The sequence below is a fragment of the Pyricularia pennisetigena genome, chromosome 5, assembly GCF_004337985.1.
Source record: "Pyricularia pennisetigena strain Br36 chromosome 5, whole genome shotgun sequence".
Classification (NCBI taxonomy): Eukaryota; Fungi; Ascomycota; class Sordariomycetes; order Magnaporthales; family Pyriculariaceae; genus Pyricularia; species Pyricularia pennisetigena.
This window is the reverse complement of record NC_043743.1, coordinates 3,249,170-3,268,926: the sequence shown is the minus strand read 5'-3', so window position 1 is coordinate 3,268,926 and position 19,757 is coordinate 3,249,170. Positions and strand designations below refer to the sequence as shown.

At 53.8% G+C, this 19,757-nt stretch overlaps 9 protein-coding genes across 9 annotated transcripts in view; 5 read left to right on the top strand and 4 right to left on the bottom strand.

The window, feature by feature from the left end:
• Positions 1-359: 359 nt before the first annotated feature.
• On the top strand, positions 360-1,534 carry PpBr36_08894 (uncharacterized protein; the record flags this gene model as incomplete). Its single annotated transcript, XM_029896019.1, has 2 exons — positions 360-1,322; positions 1,433-1,534. The coding sequence occupies 2 exons, from the start codon at positions 360-362 to the stop codon at positions 1,532-1,534; spliced, it is 1,065 nt and encodes a 354-aa protein (XP_029747783.1).
• A 534-nt stretch (positions 1,535-2,068) lies between these two features.
• Positions 2,069-3,182, top strand: PpBr36_08893 (uncharacterized protein; the record flags this gene model as incomplete). Its single annotated transcript, XM_029896018.1, has 2 exons — positions 2,069-2,197; positions 2,298-3,182. 2 exons carry the CDS (start codon positions 2,069-2,071, stop codon positions 3,180-3,182), a joined length of 1,014 nt encoding a protein of 337 aa, XP_029747545.1.
• Positions 3,183-3,617: 435 nt separating this feature from the next.
• On the bottom strand, positions 3,618-6,105 carry PpBr36_08892 (uncharacterized protein; the record flags this gene model as incomplete). Its single annotated transcript, XM_029896017.1, has 3 exons — positions 3,618-3,878; positions 4,003-5,316; positions 5,542-6,105. The coding sequence occupies 3 exons, from the start codon at positions 6,103-6,105 to the stop codon at positions 3,618-3,620; spliced, it is 2,139 nt and encodes a 712-aa protein (XP_029746762.1).
• A 798-nt stretch (positions 6,106-6,903) lies between these two features.
• PpBr36_08891 (uncharacterized protein) lies at positions 6,904-7,035 on the top strand (the record flags this gene model as incomplete). Its single annotated transcript, XM_029896016.1, has 1 exon — positions 6,904-7,035. The coding sequence occupies one exon, from the start codon at positions 6,904-6,906 to the stop codon at positions 7,033-7,035; it is 132 nt and encodes a 43-aa protein (XP_029747543.1).
• A 2,938-nt stretch (positions 7,036-9,973) lies between these two features.
• On the bottom strand, positions 9,974-10,962 carry PpBr36_08890 (uncharacterized protein; the record flags this gene model as incomplete). Its single annotated transcript, XM_029896015.1, has 2 exons — positions 9,974-10,648; positions 10,756-10,962. 2 exons carry the CDS (start codon positions 10,960-10,962, stop codon positions 9,974-9,976), a joined length of 882 nt encoding a protein of 293 aa, XP_029747544.1.
• Positions 10,963-12,226: 1,264 nt separating this feature from the next.
• On the bottom strand, positions 12,227-14,671 carry PpBr36_08889 (uncharacterized protein; the record flags this gene model as incomplete). Its single annotated transcript, XM_029896014.1, has 5 exons — positions 12,227-13,037; positions 13,136-13,363; positions 13,428-13,948; positions 14,023-14,232; positions 14,297-14,671. 5 exons carry the CDS (start codon positions 14,669-14,671, stop codon positions 12,227-12,229), a joined length of 2,145 nt encoding a protein of 714 aa, XP_029747396.1.
• A 1,460-nt stretch (positions 14,672-16,131) lies between these two features.
• Positions 16,132-16,708, top strand: PpBr36_08888 (uncharacterized protein; the record flags this gene model as incomplete). The annotated part of the gene is made up of 3 exons (XM_029896013.1): positions 16,132-16,336; positions 16,436-16,517; positions 16,591-16,708. The coding sequence occupies 3 exons, from the start codon at positions 16,132-16,134 to the stop codon at positions 16,706-16,708; spliced, it is 405 nt and encodes a 134-aa protein (XP_029747395.1).
• Positions 16,709-18,237: 1,529 nt separating this feature from the next.
• On the top strand, positions 18,238-19,284 carry PpBr36_08887 (uncharacterized protein; the record flags this gene model as incomplete). Its single annotated transcript, XM_029896012.1, has 1 exon — positions 18,238-19,284. One exon carries the CDS (start codon positions 18,238-18,240, stop codon positions 19,282-19,284), a length of 1,047 nt encoding a protein of 348 aa, XP_029747398.1.
• Positions 19,285-19,575: 291 nt separating this feature from the next.
• Positions 19,576-19,757, bottom strand: part of PpBr36_08886 (uncharacterized protein) — a gene marked incomplete at both ends in the record, with an annotated part of 959 nt that continues 777 nt past the window's right edge. Inside the window, one exon of the mRNA XM_029896011.1 lies at positions 19,576-19,684. Within this exon, the coding sequence (XP_029747463.1) occupies positions 19,576-19,684 (109 nt within the window). The remainder of the gene's footprint in view (positions 19,685-19,757) is intronic.

The following is a 19,757-nucleotide window of genomic DNA, read 5'->3' as shown; positions in this document are numbered from 1 at the left end:
GGGGAATACTGTAGTTATCATTGGATGCTTGTCATGGGGTCACTCCAGGGACCTTGACCCCACTCCAACTATAGACCCACCTGACACTGACGCTGGCAGTTGTAGGCTTTGATCAGCTGGAAAGTGAACAACGTCATCGCACTCATTTTGCGCCGTGTCAAACAATTTCCGCCCATGCCGTGATTTATAGTAGATGGATCAAAAAAAGCTCGAATCGTAACATTCGGTTTTATGATTTCGTCCACCAAAGGAGCACACAATACAGCCAAACCGGCATAAAACCTTTTAATCAGCAGCTCTCCGTCGGGCACTAGGAGTAAAATAATACATACACCATTTCGGCTTCAATCCAGTCCACAATGACCGACTCACCAATCAGTCGCAAACGGCCAAACAGCACCGTCAGTACCCCGATCTCCCCGACGGCCGACTCCCTCCACTCGCCGTCCTCGAGCCGCTCGTCCCCTTCCTCTCCATCGTCGTCCTCATCGCGAAACCCTCCCTACCTCCCAACGCGACTTGAAACCTACGTGCTGGCCCTGTACCCGACGCTCCTCGTCTTCGGCTCGGCGTTTGCCCTGCTCTCGCCGGCCGTGCGGTCGGCCAAGTACGACGCGGCGGCGCAGGCGCACGTGCAGGACTCGACGGCGCCGTCGTACTTTGCGCGCAAGGACAACATCTTCAACGTGCTGTTTGTGAAGCGCGGCTGGGCCTGGATCACGGGGGCGTTCCTGACCTTCCTGGCCACGCACCAGGGCATCGCCCCGACGGCGGCCAAGGCCAGGGCCGCGGTGCGCTGGGCGCTCGTCACGGGCTGGTGGGTGCTCGTCACGCAGTGGTGTTTCGGCCCGCCGCTCATCGACCGCGGCTTCCGCTACACGGGCGGCAAGTGCGAGGCGGCCGAGGCGGCGGTCCGCCAGGACGGCGTGGCCGGGTCGGCGGCCACGGATGTGTTCAGCGCGGCGGCGTGCCGTGCCGCGGGCGGTCGCTGGCGCGGCGGCCACGACATCTCGGGCCACGTGTTCCTGCTCGTCCTGGGCAGCTTCTTCCTCGTGCAGGAGGTCGGCTGGGTGGTGATTCGCTGGCGCGCCAGGGGTTGGGAGCTGCGCGGCAAGGATCCCCGCACCGTGGTTATGGCGGACGGCGCGGTCAAGAGCGCAGATGTCGAGGCCGAGGATCTCTGGGAGAAGTCGCTGCTGGGCGCCCAGGAGGGCTGGTTGGATGTGCTCGGTCTGGGGGGCAAGGTTGCGCTGGGCGTCGTGGGCCTGAGCCTTTGGATGCTCCTCATGACTGCCATCTTCTTCCATACGTGGTTTGAGAAGGTGAGTTGGGGTTTTTTTTTTTTTTTTTTTTTTTTTTTTTTTTGCTCTTTCTGCCCGCCTTGGGGACTGTCTGGATGGGTTGCTAACAGGCTGCCTGGCCAAAACTACAGCTGACTGGTCTCCTGGTTGCTTTCACCGGCCTCTATGGAGTCTACTTTGTGCCGAGAGTCATCCCTGGTCTGAGAGGCCTCGTTGGCATGCCCGGAATATGAGCATGGCATTTCATGGATGGTGCCTGACAACAGAGTTGGAGGCTAGACGGGCTTTTAATTTGTGCCCAAATTCAATCGAGGATAAAAGACCTTGGTTTCGACAGTTGTAATGAGATGGGGGGTCTTGGCTTTTTACATGTCAGCGGTAGACTAGGACTTTGGTAGAGGTGGAATTCGAAGATATCCACGCCGGCCCTAACTGTTCTGGATGCTTTGGGCATCTTATCTCTAGATAGTGTTTGGCACACTTCTAGCCTTATATGAACACAGAAGGATTAATATTCAGCATGGATTCTCCTGAAAAAAAAAAAAAAAAGAATTGGCGTATCACTGCCCCGTGTAATGCCTGTCGATGTTGAGTGCAAACTACGAATTGTTGCGTGAATAAGATTGCGACCTCGCCCCCACTCTGCCTCGAGCCAGCGTCTGAACACATTACATCACTCTTCAAGTCGTAGCGAAGAACCGACGCGCTGTTCATCACAGCTCCTCACCCGGAAAACATAATCGACTGCAGCAACTTTCAGAGCCGCCATGGGGAGAATAAGAGCCCCGAACAACCTACCAGAGCTCGTCAGGTCGGCATTTGCGCGCGCAAAGGCCAGCGGCGACGTCAATTTTTACCCCACGCAAGCCGCCGTCCTTCACGTGAGCTCGATACCGGTGAGTATTTGGTCCCGCGGAGTTTGACAGTGAGAGCGTATGTACGTACATGCGGCAACAAAAGCGATTTCTCCGCGTCCGCTAAACGACAACCGACCAGTTCCAACTCCGCTTCTCGCCCTCGCTGGCAAACAAGCCGAAACCAGCACCAAAGCCGACCGACCCAGACGGCAGCAGCAGCAGCGGCGGCGGCGGCGGCAGCGGCGGCACAAAACCATTCGACCCGTTCGCCGACCCGCCGGCCGCGCTCGTCGTGGCGGAGCTGGAGCCGCCGACGCACTACCTGGTGCTGAACAAGTTCGCCATCGTGCCGGAGCACTTCATCCTGGCCACGAGGGCGTTCGCCGCGCAGACGGACCTGCTCGAGGCCGCAGACCTGGCGGCGGCGCGCGCCTGCCTCGACGCCTACGCCGACGCCGACGGCGGGCTCTTTGTCTTTTACAACTGCGGCGAGCACAGCGGCGCCAGCCAGGCCCACCGCCACCTGCAGCTCCTCCCCGTCGCGAGGATGAGGGACGGTCTGCCGGCCGGCGGCGGCGGTAGCGGCGGCGCCGGGTGGGACGTGCTGGCGGCGCGGCTCGGCGCCGGCTCCGTCGCCGAAAAGCTCCCGTTCCCGTGCCTGGTGCAGAGGCTGGATCCCGCCCGGTGCGGCGCCTCGGCGGACCCGGATGGTGCGGCGCTGCGGGAGGCGTACCTGGCGCTGTACCGGCGGGCGTGCGGCGTGATGGGCGTCGAGGGCGTCGAGGCCCAGGCGGAGGGAGAGGCCAGGATCAGCTACAATCTCGCCATGATGCGGGACGTCATGGTGATGTGTCCCAGGAGGGCCGAGGGCGCGCCGTTGGTGGCGCCCGGCGGGGAGGAGGTCGGCAAGCTGGCGCTCAACGGGACGGTCCTGGCTGGGACGGCGCTGGTCAAGAGCGAGGCCGAGTGGGATGCGTTGAGGGCTGATCCGGACCAGCTGGCTAGGGTTCTGGCAAGGATATGAAGGGAGATGGGGGATATTGGGCTGTGGGATTTAGGGAGGCGGTCATCTTTCCTATAGTGCAAGTCTTGACCGCGGCTAATGCTATAGTTCAAGACTAGACTGCTATATTAGATACTTGAGTCTCTGGGTGTACCCGTCCCCAGGGCGTCAATGGTCTAATCTAGTTCGCCGTCTAGAATCCTCATTTCCATAATCAGGAAACCCATCATCTTGCTAGTCGTTGGCAGAGTAAGGTATTAAACGTAAAACAGAAGAAGCAAACTCCTAAATTGGCTCTGTCGTAAATAAAATCGACGCAGACCGGTGGTAAACGCAAGAACAACAAGCCGTCAAGCAAGCCAAGCCGAAAATATCCCAAAACGCCCAAATAAATTTGCTCCTCAGTGAGCTCCGGCAAAGCCTTGTGCAGAAAAAACAAAAACAAAACCTTCACCTTTACTCACTGCCGTAAATATCCAGCGAGTACCCGGCCTTGGTGTCCTTTGGATCACCAACGTCGCCACCGCCCCCAACCCGTTCTCTGAGCTTCCGGTCCCGCAGCATCTTCCAGCGCTTGTGGCAGCTGGCCGACCAGAACTTGTGCGTGCCGCCGGCTTCGAAGACGTAGTCTCGGACCTTTTGCCAGGGGATCTGGTCGGACCGCGAGTGTCTGCCCACGCGGCGGTAGTGGCGGACCGCGTCCCAGAGAAAAACGTCCTATTGAGACCGATGGGGAGGGGAGGAGTTAATATTGGTCAGAAAACAAATTTGCCCTTGCTGAATAGCATCGCCTCGATGTTTGCAGCTTGTAAGGAGAGTAGAAGGGGTGCAAGCAACTCACATCGGCAGCTGTCCATTCGGCCTTGCGTGGACGCAGCGCCTTGTCCGTCACGTAGGTCCGGTACCTGCCTCGCAGGGTCGACTCTGCCTGCACAAAGGGCCCCGCGGCCTGGATCTCGCGGAAGGACAGCCCTTCCTCCCTCATCTCGTGGATGAAGAGGTTCTCGACCGCGGACGACGCGCCCGCCGGGAGGCGTCCCGACGGGAAGTTCTCGGTCGGTGGGCCGGCCGGTCCACTGCCCTGGGCGTGGCTTGGCTGCGAGGACTCGGTGGTCTGCTCGGCCTGCGCCGAGGTGCGGGGTCTGGTGGTGGCGTGCGGGTGCAGAAGCGACTCTTGGTCATCGTCGTCGTCATCGTTCTCGTCTTCCTCGCGACCGGGCCGGTCGTCACTTGGCAGGTACGCAAAACGAGCGCGGCTGGACCGGGGCTCGTTGGGCAGTTGGCGACGGGCAGACTCCCTGCTGCTGCTGTTGTTGCTGCTGGCGAAGCCGCCAACGGCGCTGGCGCTGGCGTCGCTGACGCTCCCGTCCTCGCTCGCCTCCATGAGGCGCTCGTTTGCCCGCAGCATGCTCGCGAACGAAGACGTCGACGGCGGGCGGTGGATCTGAGGCTGCTGGGCCGTGTCTATCTGGCCGCGGCCGCGGCGGTAAAGCCGCGACTGCTCCAGCGGCGGGGTGTTGGTCATGGGCTCGTCCTCGCTGGTGAGCCGGTGGCTGCTGGCTCGGAGCGGAGCCGGGGGGAGGAAGTCGTGGTTGAAGACGTCTCTCGGCGACACGGTGTGGTGCGTCGTTGCCGTCCCGGGAGGGGTTTGGATTTGCGCAGCCTCGTGGGCGAAGCTGGCCAGCGAGGGAGTCCTGGCTTGTGCGTGCGAGAGGCTGGCGGCGGGCATGGGCTGCTGGTGGGCCCAGCTGGTGAAGTTCAAGGGGCCGGCAAGGCCAGCCCCACCGGTGGCTGTGAAGCCAGAGACGGCGTTGTATGTCGGCCAATGCTGTGGCCCAAACGGGGTGTGGTCGAACAGACCAGAGCGGGAGATGGCATCTTGCCAAGCACTGGCCTCAAGACCTGCTGCTGATGACTCGGCAGCCCCAGGGCCTTGATGCTGTGGCTGCTGCTGGTAGTCCTGCTCAAAGTCGTAGGGACTCTCGGCGGGGGGCCCGTAGCTGGGCATCACTGGCATCTGCGCCGCGGCTTCGGGCACAGCACGCTCCGGCTGCCACGTCGACATATCCTGTGGCATTCCGCCCAGGTCTCCTTCTACAGAGCTTGGGTAATAATACCCTAGGTGGGTTTCGTGGTGCGGGAGGAAAGCGGGAATCTGCATTGGGCGGGGGGGTTTTTTTTTGGAGGGTTCCAGGGTTAGTTGAAATGTTTTAGAATGACGTGGGATGCGGGAAGATGTAGGCTCGAATAGGTCCAGCATGCTAGTTCTGGATTGTGAAATATCTGTGATGGAGAGAAAAGATGAAGCGTCGCAAAGAGATGGATATTTTGGGGTCGTGATGCTGGAAATCAAAACAAGGAAGTGAACCGTTGGCCAGACAAAGCAGAAATTTATCAAGAGACTCACCGGTTCCAAGAGGTAAAGACTATCAAAATTCCCTTCTATTGCTTGATCGAAACCGTAGCTCGTATCGTTGAAGACAGTGGGCTCGAATTTGGGTAAAAAGGCTGGCGGTAAATTTTGCTTGATCTGATGGTGAAAGCTGGTGGTGAGAATCTGAGATTTTGTCGGCGAGTTTGAATTTTTTCTGCTCGGCTTGGGTCTGATATCAACCACTGGTACGTGCCGCGGTTTACGGCTCGACAAAGACGCGTTCTTGCTCTTGCGCTGACCGCGCCCGGCAGATCTGACAACCCCATTGGTCGAGTACGGGCCTGGCAGCGACGACATTTGCTCAGGGGGCGGGGTCCTCAAATGAGAGGACGTCATGGCCGGCACTGTTGTATGGGCTTCTGCCTGCTGGGTCCTGGTTGATGCGAGCCTGGGAGAGGGCGGGAACCTTTGAGGACAGGTGAGAGACAACTTTTCCTTGCTGTCGAAAACCAAGCCACTCCAAGGCAGCTTCCTCTTTTTCTCGTTTCCTCTGACTTTCAAGATTCCCATGTCGTCTTTCAACCCGTGAGCCCATATATACATGTGAGCTTTTATATATATGTGTGCGTGTGCGTATTATGTTAGTTGGGCAGCAGAAGCGCCTGTCGTCGTCTTCGGGCTCCTCCGCGCGGGAATGCCGATTTTTCTTTCGATTCGATATCGATTGTTCCACGTCTCTCTTTTCTCCTGCCTGCTTTGCACAACACTCCCACAAAAGCAGCCCCTTCTCCGCACCCCTTTACACCGCCACCAAGACCAAAGTGCAATCTTTCACCCCCCCACGGAAAGCCCAAGGCCCCGGAGTCGGTTGGGTCTTTGCCTCGTCCAGCTGCTCCGTCTCAGCACTCGGTTCGTCTCGCCCCGCTTTGCTCTTGTGCCACCAGTCCTTGCCCTTTGATGCCGGAGAACTGGAACGACGACGTCTTTGGTGAGCGGTGTGGGAGCTGGCAGCGTTGGGCTCTAGAGGTGTGCGGGGAACGGCCGGGTGCTTTATAAGTCCCACTGTTCCAGCTATAGGCTGCAAGATGCCGCGGGTTGATCGGGCTGATGGGGCGAGAGCTACTGAGAAAAGGTCAGTCAGTCGTTCATTGCCTTGCAGACTCGTAGTAGGTTCTCACCGTCTTTTATTTTCTTGTCCTCTGAGTGGCGAATGCTGGAGGGACTGACAAGTTTGTTGGCATTAGTCGAAGCAGATAAAGCTAAGCACCAATCTCCGAACAATATCTGTCTATGCTAGCAACTGAAGATGCTGCCGACGTAATATGCTTTTGACGCGAATAAGATGAGGGGGAAGACGTGCCCCTGAAGATGGCCATGCCGGGCACAATGACCGCTGGGCCAAGAGGAGAGAGAGACATCTGCGCAACACCAGCTGTGCAGAGTATCAAAGCAATGCAGCTGCAAGCTGCAGCCGGCCTCGCCGACCGCATGGAAGCTTGACCATCCACTGGCCCTCCATATTCTCAACTCATAAAAACTGGAGATGAAAGGTTGAGCGGGCTGGCGCATATATTGTTGAATTCAGGGAGAAAGTCCACCGGCCAGGATTCTTGTGAGAGAAGGGAGATACTCAGCTTACGGGAAGAGGACAAGAAGCGGTGTTCTTTGCATGAAAAAACGACACAGATTCTTTGTTCTGATGTCAAGCTTGTCAAAGAGCTTGACGCAACAGACGCAAAAAGATGACGGGACAGATTCGGAAGGGACGTGTCCCTTGTGAAGAAAGCAACACAATATGACAGCTGAGATACAACTGAGATACAACTGGAGGACGAGTAAGAAAACGAGGAAAAGCAGGAGGGTAGGAAAAACAAAGCAAAGATGAAGCAAACGGCTTGGAGCGAGCACTCAATCTTTTGCTGCCATTGTATGAGTAAGCAAGGCTTGATGATGCAGCATTCTCGCCTGAGCAAACACCGTCTGTCCATCTTGTCTTGAATATCACCAGAAAAACTACGGGGAGCCCCTAGGTTTGGACTAATGAACCCCCGGGACGGTTACCTCGACATGTTTCGCGAAGACCGAAATGACGCTGAGGAATATCCGGGCAGCAGGCCGAAAGACATCCAGGGACCGGATCAACAACTTTTATTCCTCATCGGTGGTCCGGCTGTCTTATTACTGTTGATTCGATAACCTGTTTGAATTTTTTGGCAACGGACACGGGGGTCTGTTGACTCTGTTCGGCTCTCGGGCATGGTCACGTCAGTCGTCGCCATTGTCAAACATTCTACAAATTGCTTATGTCTAAATTGTTGATCCAGCAGGTATTTTTTTTTCTTCTTCATTGTTGCAAAACCTTCCGTGTGCATTTTGTATGCGTAAATATGTCTCCAGAATCGCGGGAGTGAAAACACCAAATCCATGAAATCATTTTGAATATATTGGACTTTGGTCAGATATGATACTTGACAAGTCAACTTTTAAGACTACGGCACAAAAGTGGGGCCCTTGCTGTCCACGATTCCCGTGCAAGACCCAACAGGCAAACGGAGAACGGCAACAAACCAATCGCCTGTTTTTGTTTTGGAGGCCAGTTCAAAATTATCTTGTCCAACATTCGGTTAACTCGGATAGGAATCCGAGGGGGCAAAGATCTGTAGTAGGAAAAAAAGCATCGTACGATGGAGCAGGGGGGTTATCAAGATGAACTTTTCCCGGAAAACCCCGGTTTTTTTTGTTTTTGGTATTTTCTCACTCAGTGAAATAGACGGAGAGGAGCTTGCAACCAGATCGCCAACATGGAACTACAGCTCGAACCTGGTGGCCGGTCAAAAGACCAAAAAAAGTCTCCGTATTGAGCGGTGACAGCGGCTCGCAACAGGCTCTCATCGGGAAGAAAAAAAAAAAAAAGAAAAAAGAAAACAAAAAGTGTGGGTGCACGACATCCCACCCACCAAGATCTGCTCCGGCCCCCTTGCCAATGCAACGTCTTTGCCGATGGGAAATAGCATACAGTGGGTGCATGAAATGCAAAAAAAAAAAAAAAAAAAAAAAAAAAAAAAAAACCAGGGTTTGCTAGACTAGTTTACAGTAGAGGTTTGGCAGCTATCCGTCGGTGAAGGCTGGTTCAGGGTGGGGGGGATGGTGGTCAATTTGCTGCGTGGGTGGGAGCAACTCGCCATCTTTTCGCCTCCCCGTTCGTCCATTTGGGCTTTGCTTGACCAAATATTTACCTTGACAAAATGAGATTTCGGACACCCGTCGGCTCGATCAGTTTGATTTGAGCGGAAGGGCAGGTTGATTCATGGTCGGATTTCAGCCAAATCGGTACAACATCCGGGGCAAACAGTCAAGCAGAGCAGAAGACCCCCTGCCCTCCCCAATCCAGACCGGGGCCCTGGACTGGTTCGTTTGCCTGCAGCAAGGGGTTGGTCTAGTCGCAGGATGACAACACCACAGGAGGAAGCTCCGGTCTTTCTGATTCACTGCAAGATGCTTGTGGTTTTCATCTCCTTTCTCCGTCCATGAGTGTGCGGCGGCAAAGCCCGAGGAAAGGCAAGGGACTCATTGGCACCATGCGCTGGACCTGAACGCAGACAAGGGTGCACGGTGGGCAAGTTTTCTCTTGTCGATTTTTAAACTAGTAAGCGTAGTGATTTTTCAAATAAGCATGCGCAGGATGGATGGACATAATCACGAGGTGGACAAATGTCACAGAGGGCCAAAATTTTAAATCAAATCTTGATTTTATTCATGAATTCAAAAATACCAACCAGGAACGCCAAGCTTCCAGAAAAAGACAAACTCCAATATATAAGCACAAGGTATCCAAAAAAAGCCCAAAAAGAGAAATCACCGTCACAAAAGAAATAAACCCCAAAAAAAGAAAACAAAAATAGAAAACACAGTCCCCGTGAACAAATTCCAACCATCCCTCCTCTTGCTAATATCCACGCTTGACCAAGCAGGGCTGTGTACCTGCGGCTCTGGGGCTTCTTCGGAAGCTCAGCCCCTCGGAAAGTCGCGACACGGCTGCTTGCCAAATTCTGCACGGCTCACAGAACGCTCCGGGGGCAGGACGCTGCATGCCGCTGTCCAGTCGTGCTATGTGGATGCTTGGCTGGCCCATCGCGGGTCCAGGGAAAGGCCGAGGCTGCGAGCGCGATGTTAGACTTGCTGACGGGAACAACCAGCTGTCGAGACAGCTTTCACGCTGGCGAGGTCGAGTGTTGCCAATCCTGGAGAAATATAAGCCAAACGCGGCAACAGCTGTGGCAAATCTGCTCCTCCGTGCTTGAGACTACCGCCAGCAGACAGCCAGTCACCAGCGTATGGGCCGTCGCTAAACCAGCATCCAAACACAACGTCGGGGAGGGATGAGGGGATCCGGGAGGCGGGGAAAGGAGGAACACGCAAGACAAGCCACCTCACCACCTCATGCACGCGCGGCGATCGCAGCCCACGTTCTCGGTGCCTGAGCCGCTGGTGTCGGAGCGGGCGCGACGGGCACCGCAGCAGGCGGGGGGCAGGAAGATCTTGGGCCGGTGGGAGCGTTGGCCGGCGCCAAGGGGCGGACGGGACCGGGCGCAGACGCGGGACTCGGGCTGCCAGCAGCAACAGCAGCACCAACGGCCAGGACGGAGCCGACGAGACCCAGCGCAGGAACAGCACGCGACTGCTGGGCCGGGCGCGATGCTCCAGCCCCGCAGCACGCACAGTTGATACGGCCGCTGCTCACGTCGACCGAGCTCCGATATCCACTCGTGCCCGACGAGCACTGCGCCATGTGCGCGCGCAGGTCGTCCAGGCTGGCCGTCGTCATGCGCAGCTGCGTCGGCGACTTGTTGAACACGCCCAGCACCGCGGCCGGCACCAAAAACGCCGTTCGGGCATACACCCAGCTCGTCTTTGGTTTCGGCATCTGCATGCCGGGCCCCAGGTTGAGGAGCGCCCGAGTTTTCCGGCGACCGCTGGCGTCGACGTATGATTCCGTCCCGGTAAAGGAGCGGAAATCGTGAGCCGACTTGTACCGGTGCGCGTGCTGGGTCCAGGGCGCGGGCCCTCCGTTCGGATCGACGCCGTATGCCGAGACGGTCGTCACCACGTAGTGCTGGAGAAGAGGTTGACCGTCAGTTTGGGTCTTGCTTGCGTGACATGGTTTATTCACCATGAGTGCTGGTGCCCAGTCATCTTGAAACAGGAACAAATTCAACTTACTGAGCCGGTGCTGCACACTTTGAGAATGATTACCGGGTGACAGGTAGCCTTCTCGGGTACTTGCACGGGGAGAGCGTCGTATTCGCTCTTCCTCGCGGTGTATGGCATGAGAAAGGCTATGTCACCCTCGACCCAGGTGCTAGGTTGCCTGGGACGGCGATTGGGTTGGCGCCCGGCACCCCGTGGTACGCGAGCAGGAAAAGACATTGTGACTTCTGTTGTTCGTATGGCTTGTCAGTGGTGAGGTCTGCGAATAGAAATGTGCAGAGCTGTTTGAAAGACATAATGAGAATGCAAATGAGGGGGCGATAATGGGTGCGCGTGTCTTTGCAGTACAAGATATTTTCAAAAACAATATAGACTATAGTTGGGAGAGGAGGATGGAAAAGCAAGTGTTGATGGTGATGGAGATACCGGAATATATGCTTTATGCTTCTGTACGTACCTTGAGTGGCAGGGAGTTGGTATGGAAGGTATGATGCGTATGATGGATATAGTAGATAGTCATGTCTTTGACCAGAAAAGGAAGTAAAGATTCCAAGTCCCAATGGTGGGAGGGAAGTCTTCATTATATACATCATTTTGGAAGCTGGGAGCCAGAATTTCAGAATAAAAAACTTACATGTTCTTGCATGAGTGCAGAAGTGCAGAAGTGCAGGACCCTCACAATGCAGGCTCATATGGCAGCGATGCAAGAAGTTGGCAGGAAGCATGCCTGGTTAATGTAAGTTGCTGCGGTGCAGAACTCAACATCACCTAGCAGTAGTTGCCAAACATGCAGAAAAAATACAGTTTCCAGTCTACTAATGAGTCCAGCACATCCAAAAAGTACATTCGAATAAGTGATATTTCAACCAAGCTATGCCTGGCGATACTCTACTGAAATTTAAAGTATACAACCATAGACTAGAACAGAAAGTTCTATGTATTGAGGCAAGCCAGTATTTTGCAGGACATGTACTGCAGGGACGACGCCACACCTTGACATAATACCCATGATGCGGCTGCCATCGCCACTTGCAATAACAATCATATCGAGAAGACTTATTGCACAGAGGGTGCAAAATGCAGCTGCGAGTTAAATGGGGTGCAGCTCCAGTGACGTGTCGTTGCTTTTAAACTCGGGAAATGGATGAATCACCTCAAGCACATAAAGCTTAACATTACCGCAACATAGGCGACGAGTTTAGGCACGTCAAATTACATTTTTCTCATGGCACCAATGCCGCGGTCTCTTGCCCAAGCCCCCCGAATTGCTGTAATCATGCCACGAATTATACTTTTTGCCCGCTATCATATTCGGCTTCTTTATTTGGGAACAAGAAAAAAAAAAAAAAAAAAAAAAAAATACCGATAAAACACAATTTCGGGCAATCGTGCTCTGTGAAATTACGTCTACATGTGACTGGACTCTTTGATAGTTCTATCAACATACAAGGTCAGGTAATGAATCTGGAATAGCTCACCAAGTCTACCATGCAACCCACTTCTGGCCGCCCATGGCGACAAGGCGGTTAAAGAGCTCATCACGTAGCGGACACGCCGTAACCTTGTAGCTCTTGCCACTGTGCGTGATAATCTCAAGCCCGTCCTCAACCTTTCGCTCGAGCGACCAACCCACAATGAGCTTCGCCTTCCATCCATACCCGCCAAACTTCTTGAGTTCTGCAATATCAGAAATGGCAACGCTCCACTCGGCGTGCACCACGTCGTCACCGGGCTTGTGGCCATCGTCGCCGTCGCACTCTTTGGTGCTAAAGCCGACAAGGGCCGGCGTCGTACTGATGTATATGCGGCCCTTTCTGCCTTGGTGTCGGGCCTTGAACTCGACAGGACCTGTCTTGATGTCCGTCTCTCCCTTCTTGGGCGGCACAACACCCAGTCTCTCCTTGGCAGGATGTGAGCCGAGGACCTTTGCTCGCATCGTGTCTGTACCGATTGCCGTCTTGACACCGCCTTTGGAGGTTCCCTTGAAAAGGCCCATGATCTTGCTGCCCACCTTGCCGTGTTTGCTCGACTTGGAGGCTTCAATGTCTGTACCGTCCGTCTCGTACTTGGTGCGCGGATCGTGGGCCATGGCTTCATCTAGTTCCTCCGCAGTGGCATTGAGGGGAGGCTCCGCTCCAGTGGCCCGGAGGTGTTCCTCGGTAACGTGAGCGGGCTGATCAGGGGGTCCATCGGTAATTCTAGGAGGCGGTGGAACGGGTGCTTTGTTGTTTTCGCCAATCCGAAGAAGCGTGATTGTGAGCTGAGCATTGGTCGGGACGCCCTTGAGTGCGGTGCTGTGTTCATGATCGTTAGCAAAGGGAAAGTGTGTGCGGGTCTTGTTTCGACGGGAGAAGCCGTAGTAGCGTGGCTGGAACAAGACATGGTAGCTTACTTTCGCAACTCCAAGATTTTCTGCCAGTTGGGCACTTTTCTGTTCAACCAGTTCAGTCCGCGGGTAATAATGGGCTCCCCGAAGAAGACAAAACCAATGCCAGCAGTGACTGCTTTTACAAAAACGTATGAGGATACAAACAGAGATGCAGCAACCACTGGGAGAACAAGAGTTCCGAGGCGAAGACGAGCAGTCTCTTGAGGAAAAGGGCGAGTCGGTGAAAGCGCGCTAGAGATGAATGGTCAGCCATAGTATTTTCTTTGGTGATCGTGTGCGTGGTATCAAGACCTACTTGGCAAATCGCTCCCAGGTGTCAGTCACCTCGGTGATAGCGTGCATGATGGGGCGCATCTTTGTCCACATGGCCGTCTCCATGGGGACCTTTGTCTTGTCTTTTTTGGCATCAGTCTGTTTGCCCTGAGCCTTCTCCCTCGCATCGGCCGTACCGACAGCGATGGTGGTAGGGTCTGGTCCGCCAGCCGAGTCGAGTGCGCCGTCTTCGCCATCCGCCTCGTCTTGCGGATGCTTTCCAACAGCACTGCTGAGGGCGACAGAAGTCATCCCGTTGACAAAGTTGCTTGCTTCCTGTTCAACAGCCTCGCCCTTGTGGTTCTCTGGCGCTCCTGTTGCGCTGTCATGGCTTCCCAGGACACCAGATTTGGGCTTCTGCACACCGCCGTGTTTGCTGCTGACGAGTGACATGGGGGCTGGGGGGAAGAGAAAGGCTCGGGATGGAGCATATACAATCAGGGTGAGAAGAGTAGCCGACAAGAGGAAAATAAGGCAGTCGAAGGTCCATGCGAAGATGTAGGCCTGGAAAATTGTAATTAGCAGAAGATTCAGAGGAAGAAAAAAAAAAGAATGATCAGATGAAGACATCCACCTACAGCACAGAAACATGCAGTCCGCCTAGACTCCCTCCAAGATCGAAGACGGGCAATATGTTTGACGGTCGCGAGAAGTCCAACAATCACGGTAGTGTAAAGTCGCTCCAGCTTTGCCCGGAACTTGTCGGGCGAGAACTCCTCTTCCTCTGCAAAGTTCAAGTCAAGATTTCCAGCCACTGGGTAAGGCGATGCTTTGACATGGTACATTTGCTGCAGATTGTGTTAGACGAAACAAATCATAGACATTCGGACGGGCTATGCGAGTCCATCATACCTTGTTGAATCGCCTAACTAGAATCCAGAGCTCTTCGTTGGACAGACCTCCGATCAGCGGTTCTGCAATGTTCTGCTTCTTTTCGTGCCATCCCAAATCTGCCGCCTCGGCGCGGCCATGGTTCAGCTCGAGCACCCCATTGGTGGCGTGGTTGTCTTTATCTGTTGATGCAAGAGCGTGAGACAAAGTCACATCGCTCTGTAGGGTGTTTGAGGTTTCTTTACGGGTGGGGTCCGTCACCGGTTGGGTGTTGGCCGGCAGTGGTAGAAGATCCGCGATGCCGGTTCCTTGTTCTTGGTCGCCGGCAGCGGGGATCGCATCGGCGCTGGCGGGTATTTCACCCGGGCGGACAGAAGGTTTAGTTTCTGAGTCCATGGCGATACCTGACAAGAGCTAGCCTGGGACCTGGTGTTAGCAATTGGTTAAGGGCAGTGCAGCGTGCACTTTATTTTTTTTTTTTTTTTTCTGAGTCCTGTACAGAAATTTGATATTCAAAAAACTTGGGAATCTTGTGCCAATAAAGGGGATAGAATCTAGAAGATGCAGCTTTGAATCGTGAGCGAAAGGCATGTGTGTGGTGACGCTGCAGCTTCGAGGGACACAAAATTGTGCAAAACGGTCATGACGTAAATGGCTGCTATTGCCAACAGGAATTGGCGTCAGTTGCGCAAAGGAAACGCGCTAAAATGCGCTAGCATTCTCGGCTGTGGGAAGGTGCTAAAATAGAGTACAATCGCAAACACGTGCTGGCATCCATGTTTGCCAAGTGTCACTGGAGGATGATGGTCGTCATGCCTAAATGGGAAAGAATGCAAGGCAAAAGGGCCAGTCCACTTACCCTAACCCGCACTTCTGGTCTCGGTAGCAAGCGACCTTTCAGGAGCTGAAGCCTCCAGTCTAAACAAGACAAACCGATAAATTTACCTAATAGGAGTACTCTTCTACTTGTTACCAAAGGCCAGAGAAGACGATGCCACATACTGAGAAAATAAGTGACTATACGATTAGAGCCACCAAAGTAGGCCTCCGACCATTATTGAGACGTACCCGGTACTCAAGCATGTCAAACCTTTGTCTGCTAAATTTCCTACATTGGTAATTTCTACCTCAGCCGTCTTCTTTGAACCGGATGGTTCGTTATCGTTTACATGGGGGGCGTGTGGCTCAAGTTATAGGATAATAGTCACCACACCCATTGCCTATATACTAGGGCTGCATCCATTGGTTCTTGGCACATGCTCCTTGTCCCAGCCTTCAACCTTCATCGAGCGAGCATCCTTCCGTTTCTCCGGTGCATATCTATGGTAACACAAAACGCTTATGCCCAGACTTTAGGCCGACTCATCAGCTGCCACGAGCGAGTTGAAATACTACGTCGTGGTGGCCGACGGGTGCAAAAGTTATCAAAGACGCAGGAGAATGTTGTATTATATGACGGCAAGTCGATTGTTTTGGTTCTTTTAATATAAATATCAGAGAGCTGAGAGCTGAAAGGTGCATATCGTGGTGTTGCGGAGGCCAAAAGCGGAAAGGTGCATAGAATTGAACCGAAAACCCAAAAGCCTGCTCTCTCACTCCATATTCTACTGACCAATGATTGGCCAGATGATTGTTTGTTAGGAGAATGTCAATACGCTCTATTGTGGGAGAGATATCATGACAGGACAACTACAGACATTGTATGCGTCTTTCACTAAGAAAGAAATGACTATATAAACCACGCAACTGTTCTTCAACTTCAAAAGCTTGTCTTGCTTTTCCAGCACCAACAAGATTTCAAAGATATCAAGTGCGCAGAGACCCCAAGCTACATACTCCTTCTTATCACAGCCAATATGCTTTCACTCTCCATCATCGCCCTCATGGCCAGTGCCCTTGCCGGCACCGCAGCAGCCGCTCCAGCAGAGGCCAAGGCAGTGCCTGCCAAGGAGATCACCGCTGGCATCTCGTCCGCCCTTGCCACCAACGTCGAATTCGAGGCTTGCAGGGCCATCAACTTCAACGACTGCGGCATCTTTCTTGCCGAGGAGTTTCAGTGCTGTAAGCGCTCCTAGTCTTGAAGTCGCCAAGAAGTCGCCATCAAACCTTGCCTCTCGTGGTGTTGTAATCTTGTGACTGATGCAAACATCGCTCCTCCAGACAACCTCGGCGGTACCAGCTGGGACAAGGTGCTCTCTTCCCTCCGAACACGGACCGCGGGCTTCTCGTGCTTCATCTGGCGGTAAGTTCTGATTAAGGCGGGCTAATGTAGTTGGCAGGGGGAGTGCTGACTAGAGATATCAAATGTGTATTAGCACTACCACTTGTCAGGGTTCCCGGGGTGGACCGATCAGGTCCGACAATCCGCACGAGGACCTTCGCATTTTTGGATGGAACGATGATGTCAGTTCCTTCATGTGTATCCCCAGTTAGAGGGGGAAGTGGCTGGAACTCGTGTTTGATATGGGAATTCTGTCATCCCTCATTTCTTTCTCGCCCACTGGAAATATCTATAGGATATATAGCTGGTGGGTAGGCAGCGAAACTGCCTCTTTTACGGGCTTAGTTCTTTTTTCTCATGTAACACAGACAATCAGAATACGCCCAAGTCCTTGTATCCTCGCGATGTAGCCTTGCGGTCTACTTTTGAACTCGAAACGAGGGTTCCTGTGTGGAAGCTTTGATTTCTGGATATCGTACAAGCACACACTGTTCTCTGCAGCTGCAAATGGTTTTAGTTCAGAATCAAGCCAAAATAACAGCTCGTAGCTGGCTCAAATAGTTTGTTGCCCTGAGTAAACAGCCGCAAAGTGTCTCACGGTCCCATAACCTGATGCACGGACTTTTGACGATGATAGCTTCTTCTTTGTCTGCACTCTTTGGTAGCCGTCCAGATTTGAATTTCAATCCTGCAGGCTCTTTTTGATGATTTCGTATTTCTTTTTCGCGTTTCACCGAGAAGAAAGATCCAAGAATGGAAACTTTGATAATCACACAAAGGTTTTGAAGGCCACTCGCTCCTCTGAGATATGAACGAGCCTCACAACGCCAGGTTGTTCTTGTTTGATTCAGATAGACCAGGACATGATTAGTTTCCATTTGGATCTCCATGCCGCTTCGGTGTTTCCGGTTAGCACCCACTGAATGATATCAGCCGGATTTTAGTGTGGTTCTCAGACTGATCTTCTTGGCTCTGACAACCGTTCACTCTCAATCGAGTCATGTTGCGCAACCTGCCTGGTTCAGTAAGCACCTTGAAAAGAACAAGAATCTGACGTGTATGCAGGGTAAAAAAGAAAACACCCCGAGCAAGTCGCCCAAATCAAATAAAACATGCCACAATTCGGAATTCTCAAACATCCAACCAACCGACAACATGAGCGGTGGCAACAAACAGGGCGGTGGCGATGAACAGACTGGACTCTTTGTACCCGCTGCGGACTCGCCAAAGATTCCCGATGGTAACAGGCTAAAATATGGGTCCATTTGACGGATCGCGTGGAATCGTCTCCATAGAAACCGACTCGATCTTTGTTTTCTTTAGTAGATGGATTCATGATGTCACTCTTACTGGCGTCTGACAACTGCGGGGCCATTGGAAGACTATGGAACTCTTTGGCGGGTGCTAGTTTTCCCGCGCATTTGTGATATAGAATTGCATATCAATCAGTACCGTGGGAACATTGGTAAAAATCTCCACAACTGGCAGCCTTTTTGAGAGTGCGATGGGGCGACTACTTACTAATGCTGGCGGTCGGAACAAACATTATCTTGGGGACAGAATGAACTATATAACCAGGCGCCGCTGCATGAGCTTCGGCAAAGGGATCAAGATTTGACGGGAAGTATAGCAAGAATTCCAATCCAAATTTGTACATTAATCGACCAATATTTTATTTTTGCTTTGATACAATACCCATTTCCTCTCTAGGCAAATCCATCACACATCCAAAAAAAAAACCATGGCCCCCTCAACACAAAAACAGCTGGTCATCACCGGCTCCACCAAGGCCTTTGATGACCTCAAGCTCGAGGCCAGCGCCCCCGTCCCCAAGCCCGGCGAGAACGAGGTCCTGGTCAAGCTGCACGGGGCCTCGCTCAACTACCGCGACCTGATCATCCCCCGCGGCCAGTACCCATTCCCGCTCGACCTGCCCGTGGTGGCCGGGTCCGACGGCGCCGGTGAGGTCATCGAGGTGGGCAGCAAGGTCAAGGAGTTCAAGGTGGGCGACCGGGTGGTGACGCTCTTCAACCAGGGCCACCAGTTCGGGCCCGTGACGCTCTCCTCGGCGGCCACTGGTCTCGGCGGCGTCCTGGACGGCACGCTGAGGCAGTACGGCGTGTTCGCCGAGACGGGCCTGGTGCGGGCGCCCGAGAACCTCGACTTTGTCGAGTCGGCGTCGCTCACGTGCGCGGGCCTGACCAGCTGGAACGCCCTGTACGGCTGCAAGCCCGTCAAGCCGGGCGACGTGGTGCTGGTGCAGGGCACGGGCGGCGTGTCGCTGTTTGCGCTGCAGTTCGCCAAGGCGGCCGGCTGCACCGTCATCGCCACGTCCAGCTCGCAGGACAAGCTGGGCCTGCTCAAGAAGCTGGGCGCCGACCACGTCATCAACTACAACGAGGACAAGAACTGGGGCGAGACGGCCCGCAAGCTGACCAAGGGCGGCGAGGGCGTCGACAACATCATCGAGGTCGGCGGGCTCGGCACCTTTGAGCAGTCGCTCAAGGCCATCAAGTACGAGGGTATCATCTCCGTCATTGGCTTCCTGGGCGGTGCCGCCGGCGACAAGATGCCCAGTGTCATTTCCAGTTTGAGCAACATCTGCACCATCAGGGGAACCTACGTCGGCCCCAGGAGCATGATGGAGGACATGATTCGCGCCATCGAGGTCAACAACATCCACCCCGTCATGGACAAGACCGTCTTCTCGCTCGACCAGATCAAGGAGGCCTACGAGTACATGTGGAACAAGAAGCACATTGGCAAGATGTCCATCAAGATTGACTGAGTGGGAATGATGAGTGGAAACAAAATTTGTACATAGCCATCATGAATTTAATGAGCAAACAACACAGCGTCTTTGAAGCCAGATAGAGAAGCGCATTGATGAGATGTGCATGTGCAAAATAATGTATGTTGTGTACTCCGCATGTAAGCAAGGAAATACTGGGGTCCCCGCTTGCCGGCGGCGTATAATTACACTTGGATGACATCGTCATCTTCATATGTACGTTGTGATTACGAACATCGATAAGTACTCGAAAACTTTTCATTTGAAAAAAATAAAACCCTGATTGCATCAGTCCAACTTCTCAGTGGCGAGAGGAGTCGTCGGTGGGGCCATAGAATCGAGTATTTCGCGGCCGTAACTGTAAATGAGATATGACGGGAAGACGAGCCAGGCGCCACTGCAGCAAAAAGTATGAGGGTCAGCATGTGTTGCGAGCCACTCAAGACGCAGCAGAAGAAAAAGGCAAAAAA